Source organism: Bufo bufo, chromosome 2, assembly GCF_905171765.1.
Source record: "Bufo bufo chromosome 2, aBufBuf1.1, whole genome shotgun sequence".
Classification (NCBI taxonomy): Eukaryota; Metazoa; Chordata; class Amphibia; order Anura; family Bufonidae; genus Bufo; species Bufo bufo.
Window position 1 is genome coordinate 665,151,227 of NC_053390.1, and position 23,014 is coordinate 665,174,240.

A 23,014-nucleotide genomic window follows, 5' to 3' on the forward strand; every position below is an offset into this window, starting at 1 on the left:
TTTTGGATGCACACACTTTACACAGGAGATGTGGCGCAGCTAATCTCACTGTCCGCAGGGGACACCGTCTATTGAAAATGTACACTGGATGTCACTGATATTTTAGGGATGCGCATACTTTACACTGGAGATGTGGCGCAGCTAATCTCACTGTCCGCAGCGACACCGTATATTGAAAAAGTAGACTGGATGTCACAGATATTTTTTGGATGCGCACACTTCACACTAGAGATGTGGCACAGCTAATCTCACTGTCTGCAGCTGACACTGTCTATTGAAAAAGTACACTGGATGTCACAGATTTTTTTTGGATGCGATGCGCACACTTTACACTAGAGATGTGGCACAGCTTATCTCACTGTCCGCAGCGAACACGTCTATTGAAAAAGTACACTGGATGTCACAGATATTTTTTGGATGCGCACACTTTACACAGGAGATGTGGTGCAGCTAATCTCACTGTCCGCAGTGGACAACGTGTATTGAAAAAGTACACTGGATGTCACAGATATTTTTTGGATGCGCACACATTACACAGGAGAAGTGGCGCGGATAATCTCACTGTCCGCAGCGGACACCGTCTATTGAAAAAGTACACTGGATGTCACAGATATTTTAGGGATGCGCACACTTTACACTGGAGATGTGGTACTGGTAATGTCACTGTCCGCAGCTGATACCGTCTATTGAAAAAGTTCACTGGATGTCACAGATATTTTTTGGATGCGCACACTTTACACTGGAGATGTGGCGCAGCTAATGTCACTGTCCGCAGCGGACTCCGTCTATTGAAAAAGTACACTGGATGTCACAGATATTTTTTGGATGCGCACACTTTACACTGGAGATGTGGCGCAGCTAATCTAACTGTCTGCAGTGGACACGTCTATTGAAAAAGTACACTAGATGTCACAGATATTTTTTGGATGCGCACACTTTACACTGAAGATGTGGCGTAGCTAATCTCGCGTTCCGCAGCGGACATCGTCTATTGAAAAAAGTACACTGGATGTCACAGATATTTTTGGGATGCGCACACTTTACACTGGAGATGTGGCGCAGCTAATGTCACTGTCCGCAGCGGACAACGTGTATTGAAATAGTACACTGGATGTCACAGATATTTTTGGGATGTGCACACTTTACACTGGAGATGTGGCACAGCTTATCTCACTGTCCGCAGCGGACAACGTGTATTGAAAAAGCACACTGGATGTCACAGATATTTTTTGGATGCGCACACTTTACACCGCAGCGGACACCCTCTATTAAAAAAATACACTGGATGTCACCGATATTTTTTGGATGCGCAGACTTTACACAGGAGATGTGGAATAGATAATTTACCTGTCCGCAGCGGACACCGTCTACGGAAAAAATACACTGGTTGTCACAGATATTTTTTGGATGCGCACACTTTACACAGGAGATGTAGCGCAGCTAATGTCATTGTCCGCAGCGGACACCGTCTACGGAAAAAGTACACTGGTTGTCACAGATATTTTTTGGATGTGCAGACTTTACACAGGAGATGTGGAACGGACAATTTACCTGTCCGCAGCGGACACCGTCTACGGAAAAAGTACACTGGTTGTCACTGATATTTTAGTGTTGCGCACACTTTACACAGAGAATGTGTAGTGGATAATTTAACTGTCCGCAGCGGCCTATTAGACGCTATTTAGCGATTGATGCGCTAAAAATATATATTGCTGCTGTCACACACAATAGTCCTTAAAAGGGCTTTTGGGTCTATGAAAAGTTTTTCTAATAAAAATCTTCCAATAACACTCCCTACACTGTCTTTCCCTTCCTTTATAACACCTGATGACGCGTTCCGGCTAGCCAATTACTGTAATGCCAGTAGCCAACATGGCTTTGGCATTACAGTGCGTGCCATTACCTCACTGCACGTTTATTGGCTGCGTAGATGTTCGGCCGAGCATGCTTGATCATTACTATTCAGCATGTCTGTAAAAAACGGATTGCATTCAGTTTTTTTGCTGACCCATAGACTTTAATGGGGCAATGTCCTGATTTTCATTGACAAGTATAGGACATGTTTGATTTGTTTTGCTGAGCCATGCAATGGAAGAAAAGGGCCACATAGAAGTGAATGGGACAGCATATAATCCGCAAAAAAACGGATCCGCATTTTTGCAGAAAGCATAAGGCCGTCTGAATGAACCCTAAGACTGTGATTTATATTTTTAGACAGTGCAAAATATGACACTATTAGTATTTCTGACCCAATATCTCATGGCTCAAACTGATTATTGCTGATAGCTGCAGAAAGCTTCCCCAAACAGATCATTGCTGATAGTTGGGGTCCAAGGAGCAGAACACCCTGTGATCATTAGTGATGAGCGAAGTTATGAAATTTTATTCGCCGAATTTCACAAAGAAATTTGATTTGTGCCGAATTACTTCGCCATGAAGCGCATTTCTTTGTATGTAGCAGGCATACTCACCATATCCATTTGCTCGTGGGGAGACCCTCGCGGTCACCGTCATCTCCGGGAACAGTGCTGCCATTTCACCACAACGCGCGAGGAAGTTTGGCTTTGCGGTGAATCACATTTTTTCTGAAATCCGGATCAAGACAGTTATTTTGGCTTTGATTTGCTCAACACTAGTGAGTAGATATTTCCATGAATGATAGTAGGCTATTATTGAGAATCTAGACAAGCACACATCCACCATTAGGCTGCTGGATTGCACACAGAAGTTCTGTTGCTGTTCTGAATGTAATTATTTTTTCTATCATTTTTTTCTTCTTTTTTTATGGTTATTTTTCTGCTTGCTAAATCCTCTAAAATAGAATGGATATACACAATGAGCTTATGTGGAAACAATGTACTGAGTAAGGGCTCTTTCACACATTTGCGTTGTCCGGATCCGTCATGCACTCCATTTGCCGGAGGTGCCCGCCGGATCCGTAACAACGCAAGTGAACTGAAAGCATTTGAAGACTGATTCGTCTTCAAAATGCGTTCAGTTACTATGGCAGCCAGGACTTTAATTAAAGTCCTGGCTGCCATAGTAGTAGTGGGGAGCGGGGGAGCAGTATACTTACAGTCCGTGCGGCTCCCGGGGCGCTCCAGAATGACGTCAGAGCGCCCCATGCGCATGGATGACGTGATCCATGCGACATGTCATCCATGCGCGTGGGGCGCCCTGACATCACTCTGAAGCGCCCTGGGAGCCGCACGGACGGTAAGTATACTGCTCCCCCGCTCCCCACTACACTTTACCATGGCAACCAGGACTTTAGCGTCCCGGCAGCCATGGTAACCATTCAGAAAAAGCTAAACGTCGGATCCGGTAATGCGCCGAAACGATGTTTAGCTTAAGGCCGGATCCGGATCAATGCCTTTCAATGGGCATTAATTCCGGATCCGGCCTTGCGGCAAGTGTTCAGGATTTTTGACCGGAGCAAAAAGCGCAGCATGCTGCGGTATTTTCTCCGGCCAAAAAACGTTCCGTTCCGGAACTGAAGACATCCTGATGCATCCTGAACGGATTTCTCTCCATTCAGAATGCATTAGGATAAAACTAATCAGGATTCTTCCGGCATAGAGCCCCGACGACGGAACTCTATGCCGGAACCCAACAACGCAAGTGTGAAAGAGCCCTAACTAACCAACGAAAGATACCAAAAAGCAAGACCCATTGAAATTCCAACTTGATTTGATGACAATTGAACTTGGCTTTTTGTCTCCTTGTCTGTACTTCAAGGTGTAATTCAAACTTCAGTAATGGCAATTTTCACAGTATAAATATAAATTTCCATTTTTATAGGAAAGACATTACCAGCTGATGCCCAGTGCTGTACGTCCGTGTCATCTCATGTCAGTCACATTGTATTAAGTTTCCTCTTTGTAAGATGAGCCTTTGTGTTTATCTATCTGTTGGTGTGGAAACAAATCAGATATATATTTTCATATTCATGTTGACTGCTTTACTGCCTTGCAGCGTTGTCCACCAAAGTATCCATAGGACATTCTACACGTCCTAGTTTTCTAAGAACTATAACGATTGACATAAATACTGTAATGGCAAAGCTTTCAATTCATGCATTTACTGTGTTACTTCAGAGCTGCTTTGGTATCAAGCGCTGAAGTGTTATTATAGAGAACTATTACAGGGTCCAGTCTTTAAAATTAACAAGTACCTGTGGTCTGGCTTTGCATAGAAAAATTGAGAGATTATAATAGATATAATCGAGAAATAGTACACTTACGGAGCTGAGATTGCCTGTGTGCACTAACAGTGACATATTTGTCACTTGCATATTTTATCATAACCTCATTCATAATGTGTTTTTGTTCTTTTTTCCAATAAAGCTAGGCCGTTCCTAGGCTCAGTGACTAAACACATTTTATTTTACCTTGCTACTCCTTTTTTATTTCAATTACTTTGTAGTGCATGATTATCTAAGAAATGTAGCTTTTTACTTTTCATACTTTGATGCTGTGCTCTTTATTTAACTCCATTATAGTAAGATTCCTAATAACATTATTGACGTGCCTTAATTACTTTGCTACTGCATGCACTTGAATGTAATCATTTAGAGTACTCAACCCTGTCAGTGTCCATACCATTCTCAAACGGTGACATAAACCACGCTTACATCACAGACCAGCTCCTAGTGACCTAATTTGATGAACTATCCATGAAGAAATTGGGCAATTGTGATAATTTTGTGAATGAGACTGCATTAATAGAATTTATGGTCATTTGCATATTGGGCACTGGGGAGTAAGAATGGAGTCCTTAACTAGGGGGCGTGATTAACAGGACGCATGCCATTGGCTTGTGTCATCACAAAGGATCAGATGGGCGGCCCCCGATTACACAATCAGAACATTATGTTCCAAACTGATTAGTCTGACGACAGGATGGTGTCCTTAATGGTGGCCATGGTTCATAGCACGCATGCTTCTGTTTTATATCCCGATCCCCTGATGATGCCATAGTATGTTGGGGGGACACTAGACCTGCATGCTTCTATTTGATTAGCATTGTGTGTAAGTCTAAAAATACATCAGTGAAGCAGATATACAACTTCACCGGAATGACAGCATTAACAGAGCGACGCTCAAAACATATAAGCAGCTCTATAAAAAAAAATATATAATAATAATAAGCATAAATACACAAGGTGCTTTGTGTATTTTAACTAACTGCTTGCTTTTTGAACCTGTAAATGAAGAATATTTTTGTAATACTGAATAAAGATTGATTCGTTTTAGATTGGCTGATCGTAAAAGGCTGGGTCCCCTTATGGGGCTTAATGCCCCTATAGAAATGCACTGCATTAATATAATTGTTTTTCTAAATTATATCTGTGGTAGTAAACTTTTCCAGTAATTTTAAGATACACAGCCAGTCTGCGAGCTTTCAACCCTTTTAGTTTGGTAAGTTATACAGTAGACTGATACTAGACACTTCAAGCCAACTGCCCTCTGCCATCCTTTCTACTATTATACCACATTAACCAATGAAATCAGATATTGATACATTCTCAATGTGATTTGAACTTTAGATAATAGTTCTCTGAATAATATGACTTGCAGTATGAATGTTTGGTTTGAATTTAACCAGACTGTACAATATTAAAGAAATACATTATTTTTTGCTCGGCATTGGATTAGCCGCACTTATTTCCATGTATATAATTTGCTAGCTGGAAGAAATGAAGCTGCAAGCGGATGACAGAGCTGACCAAGATAGGAACTGCTAGAAATAAAAATGGGATAAGACTATTTAGAGTACTCAGCCCTGTCAGCGTCCATATGATTCTCAAACAGTGACGTAAACCATACTTACATCACAGACCAGCTACTAATGACTTAATTTGATGAACAATCCATGAAAAAATTGGACAATTGGGCGACTGTAATAATTTTGTGATTTAGACTTCATTAGTAGAATAAATGGTAATTTGTATACCGATTCATGTATAATCGATTCTGTCATCTCTACTAATGATAGTCTATGACATGTTGATGTATGTGCTGAGAATTGTTCCTGCCAACACAACGTATATTACAAATGTGATGCAAAAATAGTCTTATCCCATTTTTATTTCTAGCAGTTCCCAGCTCTGTCGTCAGCTAGCAGCTTCTTTTCTTCCAGCTAGCAAATTCTATGCATGGAAATAAGCATGACAATTCCTATGCCGAGCAAAAAAAAAAAATTTATTTGGTTAAATTCAAACCAAACATTCAAACTGTAAGTCATATTATTCAGAGAACTATTATCTAAAGTTAGAATCACATTGAAAATGTATCACTATCTGATTTAATTGGTTAATGTGGTATAATAGTAGAAAGTAATCCTGAGGGCAGTTGGCTTGAAGTGTCTAGTATCAGTCTACTGTATAACTTACCAAACTAACAGGGTTGAAAACTCGCAGACTGGCTATGCATCCCTAAATTACTAGCAAAGTTTACTACTACAGATGGAATTTAGAAACATTTTTTTATTAATGCAGTGTCCTTCTGTAGGGGCATTAAACAGGACCTGTCAAAAATCCTGACATGCCTGTTTTAATAGCTTCATGCATTCCCCATGTAAACAGTTCTGGAACATCTATTCTTATGTCTCTATGTTGTGCCATTCCTTTATTATTACTACTAGAAGTTATGAATGAATTGCTGGCAGTCTGCAGTAAGGGTACAGAGGGGTGGTGACCCGTTGGGGGTGTGTACCTGCACAGTCTGAAAATGGCAGCACTGATTGGATAGAGTGAGACTGTGTAGGTACACACCCCCAACTGGTCACCACCCCTCTGTACCCTTACTGCAGACTGCCAGCAATTCATTCATAACTTCTAGTAGAAATAATAAAGGAATGGCACAACATAGAGTCATAAGAATAGATGCTCCAGAATCGTTATTACATGGGGAATACATGTATTAAAACAGGTATGTGAGGAGTGGTGAAAGGTCCTCTTTAAGCCCACAAGGAGACCAGCCTCTTACTAACAGCCAATCTAAAACTAATCAATCTTTTTTCATTATTACAATAATATTCTTAATTTACAGGTTCAAAAACTAAGCAGTGAGTTAAAGAACACAAACTATCTGGTGCATTTCTGATTATTATAAGTTTTTTTTACAGAGCATCTTATATGTTTTGAGCATCGCTCTGTTAATGCTGTCATTCTGGTGAAGTTGTGTATCTGTCATGAAGAGTCTCACTGATGTATTTTTACAGTTACACACAATGCTAATCATATAGAAATATTCAGGTCTAGTGTCCCCCCAACATGTCTCCCCTCTACTACTGCATCATCAGGGGATCAGGATACAAAACAGCAGCATGCATACTGTTAACCATGGCCTCTATTTAAGGACACCGTCCTGTCATCAGACTAATCAGTTTGGAACATAATGTTCTGGTCGTGTAATCGGGGGCCACCCATCTGATCGTTTGTGAAGACACAAGCCAGTGGCATGCATGCTGTTAATCACTCCCCCTAGTTAAGGACTCCATTCTTACTCCCCAGTGCCCAATATGCAAATTACCATGTATTCTATTAATGCAGTCTCATTCACAAAAATATTACAGTTGCCCAATTGTCCAATTATTTTCATGGATTGTTCATCAACTTAGGTCATTGTGAGCTGGTCTGTGATGTAAGTGTGGTTTATGTCACCGTTTGAGAATGGTATGGACACTGACAGGGTTGAGTACTCTAAATGATTACATTCAAGTGCATGCAGTAGCAAAGTAATTAAGGCACGTCAATGATGTTATTAGGGGTCTTTCTATAATGCTAGTGTAAACTGTATGGAGAAAGATGAAATGGAGGTCAGCCCATTGATACAGTATATGACCTTTCCCCATTAAAATGGCTCTAGACTTGAATAATAATGCTCCAGTGATGCACAGAAATCGGAAAAAACAGCCAATGAACAGTTGAGAATTTTTCTTCAATGAAGCAGAAAACATGACTCATTGGAGAAGGCAACCCTTTGATAATCAGTGGAGGTCCAATTCCGATACATTGACGCCTTTTCTGCTGATGCAACTTCGTTAGCAGAGGTGCAGTGACCGCCTGCTTTGGAGCCCCTTACCCATTAGGGTTCACTGAACTGTGTTTTAGACACGACTGGTAGCCCCTTGGTTCATTTTGGCCGTGAGCTGCTCCACTGCCGTATGTGGGTCCGTTCTCGCGCACCTTTGTATCTAACGTTCGCCTTTCACATCAATGGCACATGGTGCCCTGCAGTTTCCATGTTCCTTATTCACAATGGTACCATTTGTACACTCATGATACACTTTCTCCACAGCAGCACAAGAACTGTTCACAACCTGCACAGTTTCAGAAATACCGCCACCCTAGCCAATAATCATCTCTTTTTGCCACTCTTATAAATCCTTTTATCCATCACAGCCATGAGGGATATGTGTGCAGACAGCTTATCCCACACCTTATGTACCCACTACGCCAGCTCAAGATACGTGACTTCATTCATGAGCTACATGCCACTGACATCGAAAGTAGGAAGTGGTCATAATGTGACTCGACTGTTGTTTTGTGGGAAAACTTGTAATTTATAGATTTAAATCTCTGCTATTTCATACCCACCCTTCAGTGTACTATCTGAGACATCATTCAGTGAAGCAGGTGGCGTCCTCACACTGGAGTGGACAAGGTTGTTCTCCACAAGTATGGAAAACATTACGTTTGGCATAGATCTGTGAGGATGTTTACACATCTTCGCCTGATGCCATTGAATATCTATGCCATTGCTGACGGTGGAGACTGGCTATTTATCACAACCCAATGATGCCACTGCGGCTCTCTACCTGTTTATCATCTTCCATACTGTATTGCTGCTGCTTCCGCATCTGCAGCTACTACTAGCCCTACACAGCCACACTGCTTTTGCCTTGTCAATCATGTTCCATATTGTAATAATGTTGCCACTGTAGCTGCTGTCACTACTGGTTCTACACAGTTGCACATCTCCTACCTTGTCCATCATGTTCCATACTGTACTACTACTGCTGCTGCTGGGAACCCTACCTTGCACAAACCAGTGCCACTGCTCCCAAAATAGCATAGTTTTTTTATGGCTTTTTTTTCCTACACTTTCCAGGAGTCAAGATGATACATATTTTTATTTTCTTTAAAATAACACCAAAAGGGGTTAATTTCGAACCACCTATTAAAGGGCATCTGTCTGCAGATTTGTACCTATGAAACTGGTTGACCTGGCACATGTGCGCTTGGCAGCTGAAGGAATCTTTGTTTGTCCCATGATTATATGTGCCCACATTACTGAGAGAAATGAAGTTTTAATATATGCAAATAAGCCTTCCCAGAGCCATACCTTTTTTTAACTTTTCGTTCACATAGCCATATGAAGTATTTATGTGGGACAAGTTACACTTTCTAATGCCGTCATTTAGCATTGCATACAATGTAGCGGGAAGCTGGAAAAATACAATTCTGCAGCAGTTTTATGGGTTTTGTTTTTAGGGTGTTCCGTATGCAGTAAAACTGAACCGTTAACTCTCTGGATTAGCATGTTTACAGCGATACCACGTTTATATAGTTTTTCTTATAGGCAACCAATGTTCAAAAGTGTGCAGAAAATGATATACCCCATTTACATTTCAATAGTTTAAATGAATATGTCAATACAAAATAAGTCGAAGAATCCTGAACCTCGTGGGTATCATTTCTAAGCACAGGAACATAACAACCAATTAGAGCTAAGCTTTATTGCTTATACTTGCCCGGAAATATGAAAGTTCCATTTGATTGGTTACTTTGGGCAACAAGGCCAAAATTAATATAATTGTATTATTTATTATTAAAGCGCCATTCATTCCATAGCGCTGTACATATGAGAAGAGGTATACATACATAATACAGACAATTGCACTAAGCATAAACAAGACGAGTTACAAACTGGTACAGAAGGAGAGAGGGCCCTGCCCACGAGGGCTTACAATCTACATGGTATGGGAGAAGGACACAGTAGGTGCGGGTGAAGTTGGTCATGGCGGTATAGAGGCAGCAGGGTCACTGGTTGTAGGCTTGTCTGAAGAGGTGGGTTTTTAGGTTTCTTTTGAAGGATTCCACTGTAGGTGAGAGTCTGATATGTTGGGGTAGCGAGTTCCAGAGTATGGGGGATGCATGGGAGAAATCTTGGAGGCGATTGTGGGAAGAGGTGATAAGAGGAGAGGAGAGAAGGAGGTCTTGTGAGGATCGGAGAGTGCGTGTGGGGGTGTATCGGGAAAGTAGCTCAGAGATGTAGGACACCCTTGTATGTATTTTTTAGTATTTTAAACTGAATTTGCTGGCCAATGGGGAGCCAGTGAAGGGATTGGCAGAGGGGAGAGGCAGAGGAGTAACAGGGTGAGAGGTGGATTAGTCAGGCAGCAGAGTTGAGGATAGATTGGAGGGGTGCGAGAGTGCTAGATGGAAGGCCACAGAGGAGAATGTTGCAGTAGTCTAGGCGGGAGATGATGAGGGCATGTACAAGCATTTTCGCAGATTCAAAGTTAAGGAAAGCGCAAATGCGGGAGATGTTTTTGAGTCGGAGGCGGCAGGTGGCGGAAAGGGCTTGAATGTGCGGTCAGAAGGAGAGGGCAGAATACAAAGTCACTCCAATGCAGCAAACTTTGTTGACCAGGGAGAATGCGCAGCCATTGATTGTGATAGATAGGTCTGTTGGGGGGGTTGAGCAAGATGGGGGAAAGATGATGAATTCTGTTTTATCCATGTTAAGTTTTAGAAAGCGAGAGGAGAAGAAGGATGATATAGAAGATAGACATTGTGGGATTCTTGATAATAAGGTGGTGATGTCTGGACCAAAATGGATTGTAGAAATAAATCTGTATGATATGTTTTATAATAAAAAATAAATATATTTGTTTACCCTGTGTTTTTCAGTATACTTCGGCTCTGACTTTTGATGCTGTCCAAGTGATGACTGAGGCCTTTCGAACTTTAAGGAAACAGAGAATTGAACTCTCTAGGAGAGGAAATGCTGGTGACTGTTTAGCAAATCCTGCTGTACCGTGGGGTCATGGAGTTGAAATAGAGAGAGCACTCAAACAGGTAATTGCTTATAGAAAAAAAAGTTGCTGGCTGGGGGAAAAAAAAATGATGTAAAGGAAAGTGAGACAGATGCCTAACACTATGTTTCGCTGTAAGCTGCTTGGAATGCTACCCACTCTATTGACATTTAGCTTCCTGAAATAAGAGGAACTTGGTAGGGAGGGATTTATTAAGACTGCTGTTTCCTATGCCAGTCTTACTCTATACCTCTTTGGAATATAATGTGCCAAAATCATTAAGAGTCACACACCTTTTAATAAATTTGACACATCTTTAGCTGTCCTTGTGCCATAAACTGAAATCTAAGTTTGTGCATAGATTTGCACTGGAGATTGAGGCCCAGACCCTAAATGCTAAAAGAAGCTCAATTTTTCTCTTCAAGGCATTGAGAGGTGTGAAAAGTGGAAAATGATTGCGAAAATATGGCCCCCTTATGTATGAGTTCAGAGATTTCTTACTAATTGATAATATATTTTCTGTGTGACCCATTTTAAGTCATTATTAACGGTAATGCCCTCAAAGTAACCTCCCTTAGGAGGGATGATAGTACGAGAAGTGGCCAGACAGGAAGGGTTGGTTTTTGCCTAAAATGTACATACCCATAGCATCAGAGCTCATACTGGGAGAGAAGGGGCACTTTCTTAAAGGACCAATCAGCAAATGACCAATCAGCAGACATGAAAGAGGCACTTCAGAAACTGCAAAATCCTCTTTATTATTTACACAGGCGCAACCCTCTACATACAAATGTGGTTATGCCTGGTACTAACAGCTCATCCCTATTCACTTGTAAGTGACTGAGCTGCACTACAAGGCACAGCAACTGATAGGGATATATGCTTTACCTATAGACAATAAAAGAGACATGCCACTAGTTGGAGCATTGCAGCCCCTCATGCTGTAGTTTAAACCTCCACATATTAATCTTTGTCTATCCTGAGGATAGATCATCAGGGTTTATATAATTGAAACCCCCTTAATGAAAATAAAAATGGAAAACAATAGCAATATCTAGGTCTTATCCTATCGATATTAATTTATCTTGTACAATACCATCTCATCAAATGTGTCTTATAGGTCCAAGTGGATGGTTTGACTGGAAATATAAAATTTGATCAGAATGGTAAAAGAGTGAATTATACAATCAACATAATGGAACTCAAGAGCAATGGACCTCGGAAGGTAAAATACAAATTGGCTTAAATAATGTTGAACTTATCTTCAAAGTATATGGTCATTTATTTTAGTTCTGAGCTTTAGAATTGAATCATTTAATTATGTTAGAACTGACTGCTAAAACTCTTTATAACCTTTTTGAAAGGAAATCTGTCAAAAGGTTTAGACTGCCCTATTTGACAGCACCATAAACTGGTCAGAGACCCTGTGAAACCCTGGGTCACTTGTTCCGACCCAGTTTTCTTAAAATCCCTATTGAGCAGCTCAATACAGGGCACAAACTTAGGAGACCCGATATAAAGATCTCCCTACCCCATCTCCCACACCACTGATTAGCAGCTTTCTTCCTATGTACACATGTGTACTGCAAACTGAAGACCTTTAAGAGGGGCCAGAAAGCTATAAAACATCTAGGCATGTAACAAAGAGCTCCAGGTCTATTGAGAACATCACCAGAGTAAGGTGTGAGATGCCATGGTGGGAACTAGTCAATGGGGAGCTTGCTCATTTGTTCACGGCTTTGGTTACTGTAACTTACTTTACTATCATAGTTTAGTAAACTTTTTATGCACCCAAGCCATGTTAAGCCTATTTTATTCCAGGTTCTCAGAAGTCACGGTAATACAATACAATATAGGAAGAGAGCCGTCAGTCATCTGCAGGGTGGTGGGAAAAGTGTAGAGATAATGAATATGAGAACTCACTCACAAGCTTGTGCACTGTATTGAGTGGACTCCATCACTTGGTTTGCAATAGGGAATTAAAAAATATGACTGAGTTGAAATAAGTAAGTGACCTAGTGTTTCATCAGGGTCCCTGTCACCAATTTATGCTGCCTTCAGCGAGGGAAGACAAAAACTGGTATAAAATTTCCTTTCAGGTGTTATGTAAAATAATACAATTTGTTTGTGCCTAGCTTTTTCTGTTTTTGATTTTTCTTACATTTCCACTGAAGTTTAATAAATGTTTCACTTGTCAGCCCATCTTCATTTACCTGCATTTTAATCTGACAGATTGGCTACTGGAGTGAAATTGACAAGATGGTGGTTACTGTTAGTGATGTATTATCTGCAAACGACTCCATGGGTTTGGAAAACAAAACTGTTATTGTCACGACTATTTTGGTAAGATATATTGGTCACGCTTTACAGTATGTTCTGGTCTGTAAACTACAATGACTTCACGTTTTTATTTTCTTTATGTGATTTTATTTTTTTTATTTGAAAAATATCAAATGTTTATCTTGGTATGTTTCTGAACTTGTATATATTATACCTATACCTATCTATGAAATTATTCTATCCAGTCTTGTTATACCAGATAATAATTGTATAGCCAGTATTATCTACTTGTGATGAGCGCATAGGCAATATTTGTTTTCGCAATATTTCGTGAATTTTTCGCATAATATTTGCAATAAATTCTAGAATTTGTGATCTCCAGTCATTATTTTCTTGATTGCGAAAGTCGGCAATGTAATATTCGCGTATTGCGCGTGCAATACAGATGTGGCTCACTTTTTCTACATTTTTCAAGCTGCTAGAAGTTTCCTGAGACTGGAGAAAATGCACAGTACAGAAATTCCTATCACACTACCCAACACCCTGCACTAGAAGCTATCAGCTACACTATATTACTATCTAACCTACACTGACTATCTCCCACTAACTATCTGTATTATATATATGAGCTAACTAACTATCTAATGTAATTGGATAAGGAATAGGATCCAGTTGAAAGCACAGAGCACAGCAATGATACTGCTCTCTCTCTCAGAACTGCAAAAAAAATGCAGAAAATGGCTGCTGGGGAGTTTGTTTTATAGTAAGGGGTCAACTTTCCTATTGGTTGCTAGGGATGTTGCTAAGCTCAGACAAAGATATTGCAGCCTTCTCATTGGCCCACAAGCAAGAAGGGAGGTTACTGATGAAAAAAAATCTAGAATATTTGAAATTACGAATATATATCACTATATTCTAAATATTCACGAATTCTCGAAGTAAAAATTTGCGATTAGAATATTCGCGATCAACACTATTACCTACATATCATAAAAGGTGTATATCTATGCAGTATTTTGTTGTAATGCAGTTCTGTGGAGCAAACAAACAGGCTATGACTACATTAACTGTTCTCTTAAAAATATTTAAAAAGTTGCCCCGTTTTGTAGTCGGGTCCAAATTGATGGAAGGCAGGGCCAGCAATACCATATTGTGGCACATTATACAACCCCAACAGAGCCAAATACCTCAATTCATCACAAAAACATCCCCAAAAACTTCCACTGGCTGGCTGTGAGGAGGGCTCAGGTGGCCCCCTGGGCATCAGCCCACCGGGAAATTTCAATGTAAGGTCTATGGCCAATCTGCCCCTGAAAAAAATGATTACCTGCATAGGATTGTTATTCATCTCTCTCTTACTTTTCTCCCCTAACATCTCACATCTATACATATTATAGATTACATTTGCCCAAATAGCTATTTTTAGGCATAGAATATAAATATCGCTCTCCAAAGAGTACAAGTAATTTATTCCCATGGGTCTAAAAGAGCTTTTGAAGTATATAAGCCCTGAATGTTATTCTTAACATGTAAATGCCACAAGCACAGATTTGTAATATGTACAAGTACAAACTTTGGGAAGATGGGGGTTGGGAAGTTTGGGCTTGTAATTTTTCTCCCTGCCTGGTTAATTTTTCTTTTATTTATACATGATATATTCTTCTTCTACGACACTAGTTTGTACTGAAGGTCTCAGTCTTGAAGCTGATATCATATTTGCTAGCACATATATATACAATTAGCTATTCTCTGTAGTATCATCCCTCCTTCTATCCTCTGTTCATCCATCTAGAAACAGCTACAATATTGTAAATGGCAAATATGTCATGAGGGAAAATGTTGATATTTCCAGCATAACCTAAAATAGCATAGAACTTGTTTGAGTGATTGTGAGGAAAATGGATTATTATTTACTGGCAGCCCTGATTGTCATTTGATTCACCTTTTGGCATGTACATCAGTGTACATGCAAAATAAGTTCCCACCCCCCAGCCATCTGATTGTCAGCTAGCAAGGAAGAAAGCCCCAGGGGTCCAGGCTTCAAGGAGGCCCCAGGTGGAGAATGTCACACCTTAATCAGCCAGTTTGGAGGCAAGCTAAATCCTGCAGGAAAAAACCCCAGCAGGAGGTATCTGCCCTTGCCAGGATCAATGCTACCTCCCAGACATATTGGCACCTACATTTCATAAGGAATTATGAATCGCCCGGCCATCGCAGACGCATATTTCTGTCCCGGTGGCCACGATGTACGTGCCCATGGTCTTTGTTTGATGGGGGGATGTCAGGGAAGGGAGATATCCATTTCTCCCCACAGAAACCAAATAACGGTACCATGTTTGGACTCTAGTTGTAGCCAGAACCCAGGCGGATCAATTGGGCCCGGAACCATCTTCCTGCGACATTCTGGTCTGGGGCTATGAGCCCTATGGGTCATTTGCTCCCAGCACCAGAGAAGGAGCGGTGGACCCTACCTATGGGGGGGGGAGGGGAGCGGCCGGCTACAGGTCATAAGCCCATGCAAGCCAGAGGGCTGTGTCTTTCTCTGAAGAAGGGTCACATCGTGTAATGTGTTTAGGGGGACCCAGGAACTAGCTGAGATCACAGCCCTTCATGTGACTACAGCAAAGAACACCTCACAACCCAAAGGAACTTTCATCTTACCCGGTAACTGACTTTTACTCTGCTTAACCCTGTTGTACCCATATAACCTGTATCTGTAACCTCCGACCACTGTATATATTCTCTGTGTATATTGTGTTATATCTAGTGTGCCCTTACGGCGATTAAATATATAATTTAATCTTTTGCTGTCTTGTATCTCGATCACGAATCCCCACGTCTGTGTTTTTGCCTAGTTATAAGCTACCGCGGGTTGGTTTCTCACCCTATATAATCCCGTTAGCGGACCGGGCTTATATCAAACGAGAAGCTTGTGGCAGATTATCCGAGCTGAGACAGTGCTGTTTTCACTGCGGCCCTGAAAAGGCTCTCTCAGCTTGTTGCCTCTCTGTGCCAGCGTGGACAGGAGGTGTATGTGTAAACTGTACCAAGCTGACCTTACCTGCTTCTCTGGAGGGTGTAACATCACGTTTTTGGTAACCCGTGACCATACCGCGGCTCGTGAGCTTGACGTAGGCGACGTCAAGCGGGCACGAGGTGTGGTACTCGTCACAGTGATATTTAGGCTTTACTTCAGTGCAATTATTTTCAGTGTTATGGGACATTTTAATTGGGACATTGGATTGCCAAAATTGATCATAAGTGGCTGTTTCAGTCTTAGAATTAGACTAGTGCCTAATATGATGGTCTAATATCTGTGCACATTGGATTTGTTTCTTTGTGCTACATAGTATAGTGGATGTATATATATATGGAGGTATTGTATGTAACTTTATATGGATATGTGGTTACCATTTATTGGGTATTAGAATATATGGAGACATTCTGACTATAAATCAATCTATTGGGTTGTATGGAAGTTTTCTATGAGAAGAGGTCTGAGACCAGTATCCACTGGAATATTTACACACATATGCATATGTATATTACACCATGCAAAAAACAAAGTTAGACCAGCACCTCCAAACAATACGAAATAAAGTACAGGGGAATGCTACCATCACTGCAATGCAAACGCAAACACTATATGCAGCAGCAAACTGCTTCATACACAAAGACACATAGAAATATTGGAAACATGGATAAATTTGAATCGCATTAGTGCTATACTTACTATATGAAAATGAGAAGCTCTTTATGCACATTTTTTATTAAAATTGTGTTGGGCCCATCTACCACTAACAAAATTGCCTCTCCTGGGCCTGAGCCTACAAAATTTAAGGCAATGTACTGTATAATCCAGCTACTGTTTATTATACTCGTATTAAAAGCCCTGTGAAGATAAGCTGGAAAGAATAGTCCAGACATGGCCAACCTGAGGCTCTCCAGCTGTTGTAAAACTAAAACTCCCACCATGCCCTGCTGTAGGCTGATAGCTGTAGGTAGCCTGGGAATGCTGGGAGTTGTAGTTTTACAACAGCTTTAGAGCCTCAGGTTGGCCATCCCTGGAATAGTCTAAATGGAGGCAGCCACTCCCTTAAATGTACAATACAAAAAACAAAGTTAGACCAGCACCTCCAAACTATTTAAAAATGGCACATTTAAAAACTCCCTTTCTACATGTCTACCCCTTCTAACTCATAGTTGTAATTATACTGGGCCATCTCTACAAGCGATACAACACTCAGGTAATTTTGAAGTGGAAGCAGCGCTCATGCAGCAAGCAAGAGCTGCTGCCACTTCAAACACCTGCCGGGAGTCGGACCCCTGACGATCTCATATTGATGACCTAACCTGAGGATAGCTCATGAATATATTTGACTGCAGAAACCCTTTAACAATTATTTTCCCCATAACAATTATTTACATTCAAAGCTTGTTCAATGCTCAGCTGGATAATCTTACCACATCCAACAAGCCTGTGCAGCCTGTAACGGGCGCCAATCGCTGATATTGCAAATTAATCAGTGCTCATTTAAGTTTTTTTTACATGGGCACATAATTGCTCAACTGTCAAATGAACAATAGTTCACTATTTATGATTGTTTGTGCGGTGGCTCATTTCCATTATTTCAAGCAGCATGTCCCCTGTTTACACGGGGTGAGGCACTGCCAACAAACAATCATTTTTATGTGCCCATAAAGCATGAGATCAGCAGACAAATGAGCGTTTGCTTGTTTGTCAGCTGATTGCTGGGCAACTTTAGGTGTGGCAGTGATCAGAAGCAAGCACTTGTGTTTTGGTTAGTTCGTCTAATCATCTGCCCCTGTTAAAGACCCTTAATTCTACTATTTAAAGTGTAACTAGCATTCTTTTTTTTATTTCTGTAACGTATAGAGGCAGTGACACTGACCATTTTTGTAATATACTTTAATTAGTGAAATCGCACATTTCTATTAGAAAAATAGCACTAAAGTGGTCTATTTTGAGCCTTAGCAACGCTCCTCTGTCTTCTGTTTACATAACACAGTCAGTGTTAAGAAAGTGTCCACAGTTATGTAAACAGAAGACAGAGGAGCGTTGCTAAGGCTCAAAATGGGCTACTTTAGTGCTATTGTTCTAATAGAAATGTGCGATTTCAGTAATTAAAGTATATTACAAAAATGGTCAGTATCACTGCCCCTATACATTACATAAATAAAAAAAAGAATGACAGTTACACTTTAAATCCAAATTTTTGTGTTGAGACGTGATGGAGTTAAGCAAAAAGGTCTAATGTTTATATTGATTTGTTTAAATATATATATATATTCATAAAAATAAAAAAAAGCAATATTACGTTGTTAGATAAGGACTCTGATGTTTCGATTTTTCAGGAAGCTCCATATGTCATGCATAAGAAAAATTCAGATCAGTTTGAGGGAAATGATCGTTATGAAGGATACTGTGTTGATTTGGCGACGGAAATTGCCAGACACTGTGGATTTAAATACAAACTGACAATAGTTGGTGATGGAAAGTATGGGGCAAGAGACGCTGAAACAAAAATATGGAATGGCATGGTCGGTGAATTAGTCTATGGGGTAAGTCAGTTTGACTAAATATGTCTCCCTTACTTTCTCAATTTAGAAAATGCTTCATATTGATAATATCTGTTCAGAGTTAAAAACATGACCATGTAATGTTGGGGCCTAAAATGATGCATCATACAGAGTTTCATGCATAATATAGTATTTCTCATAATGGTGCATATCACAGTTAAATGATATTAAAGGTTTTTCTAAGTTCAGATCGTTTTTGAATATTCCCCTCCCCTATCCTTCCCACCTAGCAGGACCTGTCGAGACAGCATACTTACCTGCTTCTCAGTGCTCATTTCTGGCTCAGTGGGTCCACAGCTGGAGGTTCACTTGTCGCCATTGTTTTGAGTGCTCAAGTGTTAGTAGCCTGGTGGTTTCCCTGCAGAAAAGGACAGATCCCGGTATAGTGGTTAACGGGTGAAAACCAGGGGACCTCCAGGATAACGCAAACCAGTTAGTTGGCACAGTGGTTACAACAATTGCACTTTGTTCCCTGCATGTAAAATTCTTGCACAAACGGGAGTCACGTGCTCCCCAGTTGACGATAACTGGCTGCAGCCTTGAAGTGTCCCCCAAATGGAACATGACTGCAGTCATAGGCTGCAGCTGCGGACATGACACCCTCCATGCAGGAAGATCTGAACGATCTGAAGTTGGACAACCCCTTTTAATATTGAAACTTGTGCACGTATCTTTGCACACTAGACAATTAGGGCATACCCCCATATGGTAGATGAGGGGCTCTCATTCCACTTGGCTGCTGCATTCGGCCAGACAATGAATATTAAGTTTGGCATGCGGGTGCCTGGTTCTCAATTCTAGTTAATTGGATTTGTGGAAACAGTAGTGCCTGTGGATATATCATAACTATCTATCTGACTGCTTTCACACAGTGTTTCCTCACAGATTTCCATCACTGATTGTGAGACAAAACCAGGTGCCGGTCAAAAACACAGAAAAGGAGCAAATCTATACATTATACTTTATCTCTGTGTCGCCTTCACCCGTGGTTTTGGCTCACAGTTACTGATGGAAATCACCAACCAAACACTGAATGTGTGAAAGTGGCTTTAAGGTAACTGAGAAGTGACAAGAGAAAAGTTGTACTGAACAAAATGTTTTATATAACATCCATGAAAATGTATGGACATTTCGTACACATAAAAAACACATGATGCGTTATTTTCTGTTCCTTTGTGGTAGAGAATACATTGGGTAAAGATATACTTTAGATGTTGGGCCATACGAAATTCACAAATGTATCTACAGTATATATATATTTCCTGCATGTATTCATTCATACAAAATGTCTGCAGTGAGCGGGTAAACCAGTGAAGGGTTAACAGTAGCGCATGAGGCAGGTGAATGGGTACAGTCTAGGAAATTGAATAGTGCTACCTGTCATGTACTGTCTTCGCCTTTGGCTGACTGGCTGCCTTTAGTTCTGTTCCATTAGTCTAGGGTCAATATGGTCAGTGACAGCAAAGACAGAGAGATTGTAAACTACAAGCAACCAAACCAAACCAAACTGACACAGACATATACAGGTGCAGGGACATTGGTAAGGTAGCATGGTGGAATTCTAAGGGTACAACCACACCACTCTGTTGTGACGTCTATATACACCATATTTGACATAAATGCCATATGCAAAAGACCCTTTTGTGGCCATCAAACATGTCATTGTATATATACGTCAAAACATTCTCTTCTGCCAATCAGATTTATCCTTTCAATTTCCAAAGGAGCGCTAATAAATGAAAGATGGAATCTGATTGGTTGCTATGGGCAGCTAAGCCAGTTTTCCTTAACACCAATTTTGATAAATCTCCCCCATAGTGTTACAATCCCTATGGGTACAACTCGGCGGTATCTCTTATCAGCACTACTCTTGGCTATAGAAACACGGGACACCATGAGAGCTTTGAGCAGGTTGTCTTCAAGCCTAGATGCAGTTCCCTCAGTTATCACAAGGACCTGGTGTTGCCTCCTGCAAAAAAAAGAAAAAACCCTGATAAATGCTTTACTCTTAAAGAAGCAGTAATATAAAGTCGACTACATAAAACTCCAGTTACATATGCCCCAGCACATCATTCAAAGTTGCTACCAAAATGTTATCTTTAAGCAGTAAGAGTCTGATAGCAGATATAGAACTTGAATAATACAGTTCCTTAATATAATGTTTAACGTACGGCCATGGTGGAATTTCACTTTACCCTAAGGGCTCTTTCACACCTGCGTTCTTTTCTTACGGCATAGAGTTCCGTCGTCGGGGCTCTATGCCGGAAGAATCCTGATCAGTTTTATCCTAATGCATTCTGAATGGAGTGAAATCCGTTCAGGATGCATCAGGATGCTTTCAGTTCCGGAACGGAACGTTTTTTGGCCGGAGAAAATACCGCAGCATGCTGCGCTTTTTGCTCCGGCCAAAAATCCTGAAGACTTGCCGCAAGGCCGGATCCGGAATTAATGCCCATTGAAAGGCATTGATCCGGATCCGGCCTTAAGCTAAACGTAGTTTCGGCGCATTACCGGATCCGACGTTTAGCTTTTTCTGAATGGTTACCATGGCTGCCGGGACACTAAAGTCCTGGCAGCCATGGTAAAGTGTAGCGGGGAGCAGTATACTTACCGTCCGTGCGGCTCCCAGGGCGCTCCAGAGTGACGTCAGGGCGCCCCAAGCGCATGGATGACGTGATCGCATGGATCACGCCATCCATGCGCATGGGCGCTCTGACGTCATTCTGGAGCGCCCCGGGAGCCGCACGGACTGTAAGTATACCGCTCCCCGCTCCTACTATGGCAACCAGGACTTTAATAGCGTCCTGGCTGCCATAGTAACACTGAACGCAATTTGAAGACGGCTCCGTCTTCAAATGCTTTCAGTACACTTGCGTTTTTCCGGATCCGGCGTGTAATTCCGGCAAGTGGAGTACACGCCGGATCCGGACAACGCAAGTGTGAAAGAGGCCTTAGGATATACAGTAAGCATTACTTTTGTGTACAGCACAATGTAAGTCCGTGTCATAGCAGTGTGATATTAAAGGAGTTGTCTGTAAAGATCAAATTCATAAAAAATGTCCTCAGAATGGAATAGAAAGGGATATTCACCAATCCTCTCCCACTCTGTTTACGATGCTTACCAGGTTCCAGCTCATCTCTGCTTTCTGGTCTAGTCTCAACAATCAGGAATAGCCTGGAGATGCCTCCTAAGGCAGGTCACAGCAAGGGCCAGGCACCTCCTGCATGTGGAGAGCAGACCAGGGAGCAGATGGCTATGGACCTTGGTAAGCGGCAGAATGGGAATTACAGGGAATCCGTAAGGGTGAGCATGCCTTCTTTTATTTTTTATCCCACTCTAAGCCTATCTAACAAATGTTCCCTCTGGACAACCCCTTTAATGGTTCATAAAGCATTGGCAATATTTCTATAAGCTGTCACTGATCTAGCAGCCTTGCTGTCATCTCTGCGGCAGTTTTATAGATTGACAGGCTGGAGTGTGTCTAAAATTGTTTATCAATGTTAATTAATCAGCTAATCCTCTCGTTTTTGTGTTTTGTTTTACAGAAAGCGGATATTGCTATTGCTCCATTAACTATAACACTGGTGAGAGAAGAAGTGATTGACTTCTCTAAACCATTCATGAGTTTGGGAATATCAATTATGATCAAGAAGCCTCAGAAGTCAAAACCAGGAGTGTTTTCTTTTCTTGATCCTTTAGCCTATGAGATCTGGATGTGCATAGTGTTTGCATATATTGGGGTCAGTGTAGTTTTATTCCTGGTGAGCAGATTTAGCCCATATGAATGGCATACTGAGGAGTTTGAAGACGGAAGAGAAACGCAAAGTAACGATTCATCTAATGAGTTTGGGATATTTAATAGTCTCTGGTTTTCCCTTGGTGCCTTTATGCAGCAAGGATGCGATATTTCGCCAAGGTTGGTTACTCATCTCTTTCCACTTTGTGCATTTTGGGTCTGAAGAGGATGCCATGGTGAATATATTCACAGCAATGGAGACACATGTTTTATAATGAAGGTTCTGTTCAAGGTCATAAACCAAAGCAAAGAAGTTTAGGCAGCACATGTCTCAGTGAAGTCGTATACAC

At 41.0% G+C, this 23,014-nt stretch overlaps 1 protein-coding gene across 11 annotated transcripts in view; it reads left to right on the plus strand.

Annotated features, from left to right (window-relative positions):
* The window catches only part of GRIA2 (glutamate ionotropic receptor AMPA type subunit 2), a 255,259-nt gene that overhangs the window by 150,318 nt on the left and 81,927 nt on the right, over positions 1–23,014 (plus strand). For 10 of the 11 annotated variants that reach the window (XR_005776366.1, XR_005776367.1, XM_040418588.1 and 7 more), the window contains 5 exons: positions 10,922–11,089; positions 12,167–12,271; positions 13,279–13,389; positions 18,703–18,909; positions 22,474–22,844. Coding sequence is in view for 9 of the 11 variants with exons in the window: in XM_040418588.1 (XP_040274522.1) it covers positions 10,922–11,089; positions 12,167–12,271; positions 13,279–13,389; positions 18,703–18,909; positions 22,474–22,844 (962 nt within the window). In the remaining 2 variants the exon portion in view is untranslated. The remainder of the gene's footprint in view (positions 1–10,921; positions 11,090–12,166; positions 12,272–13,278; positions 13,390–18,702; positions 18,910–22,473; positions 22,845–23,014) is intronic. The other variant, XM_040418593.1, reaches the window with a different exon arrangement.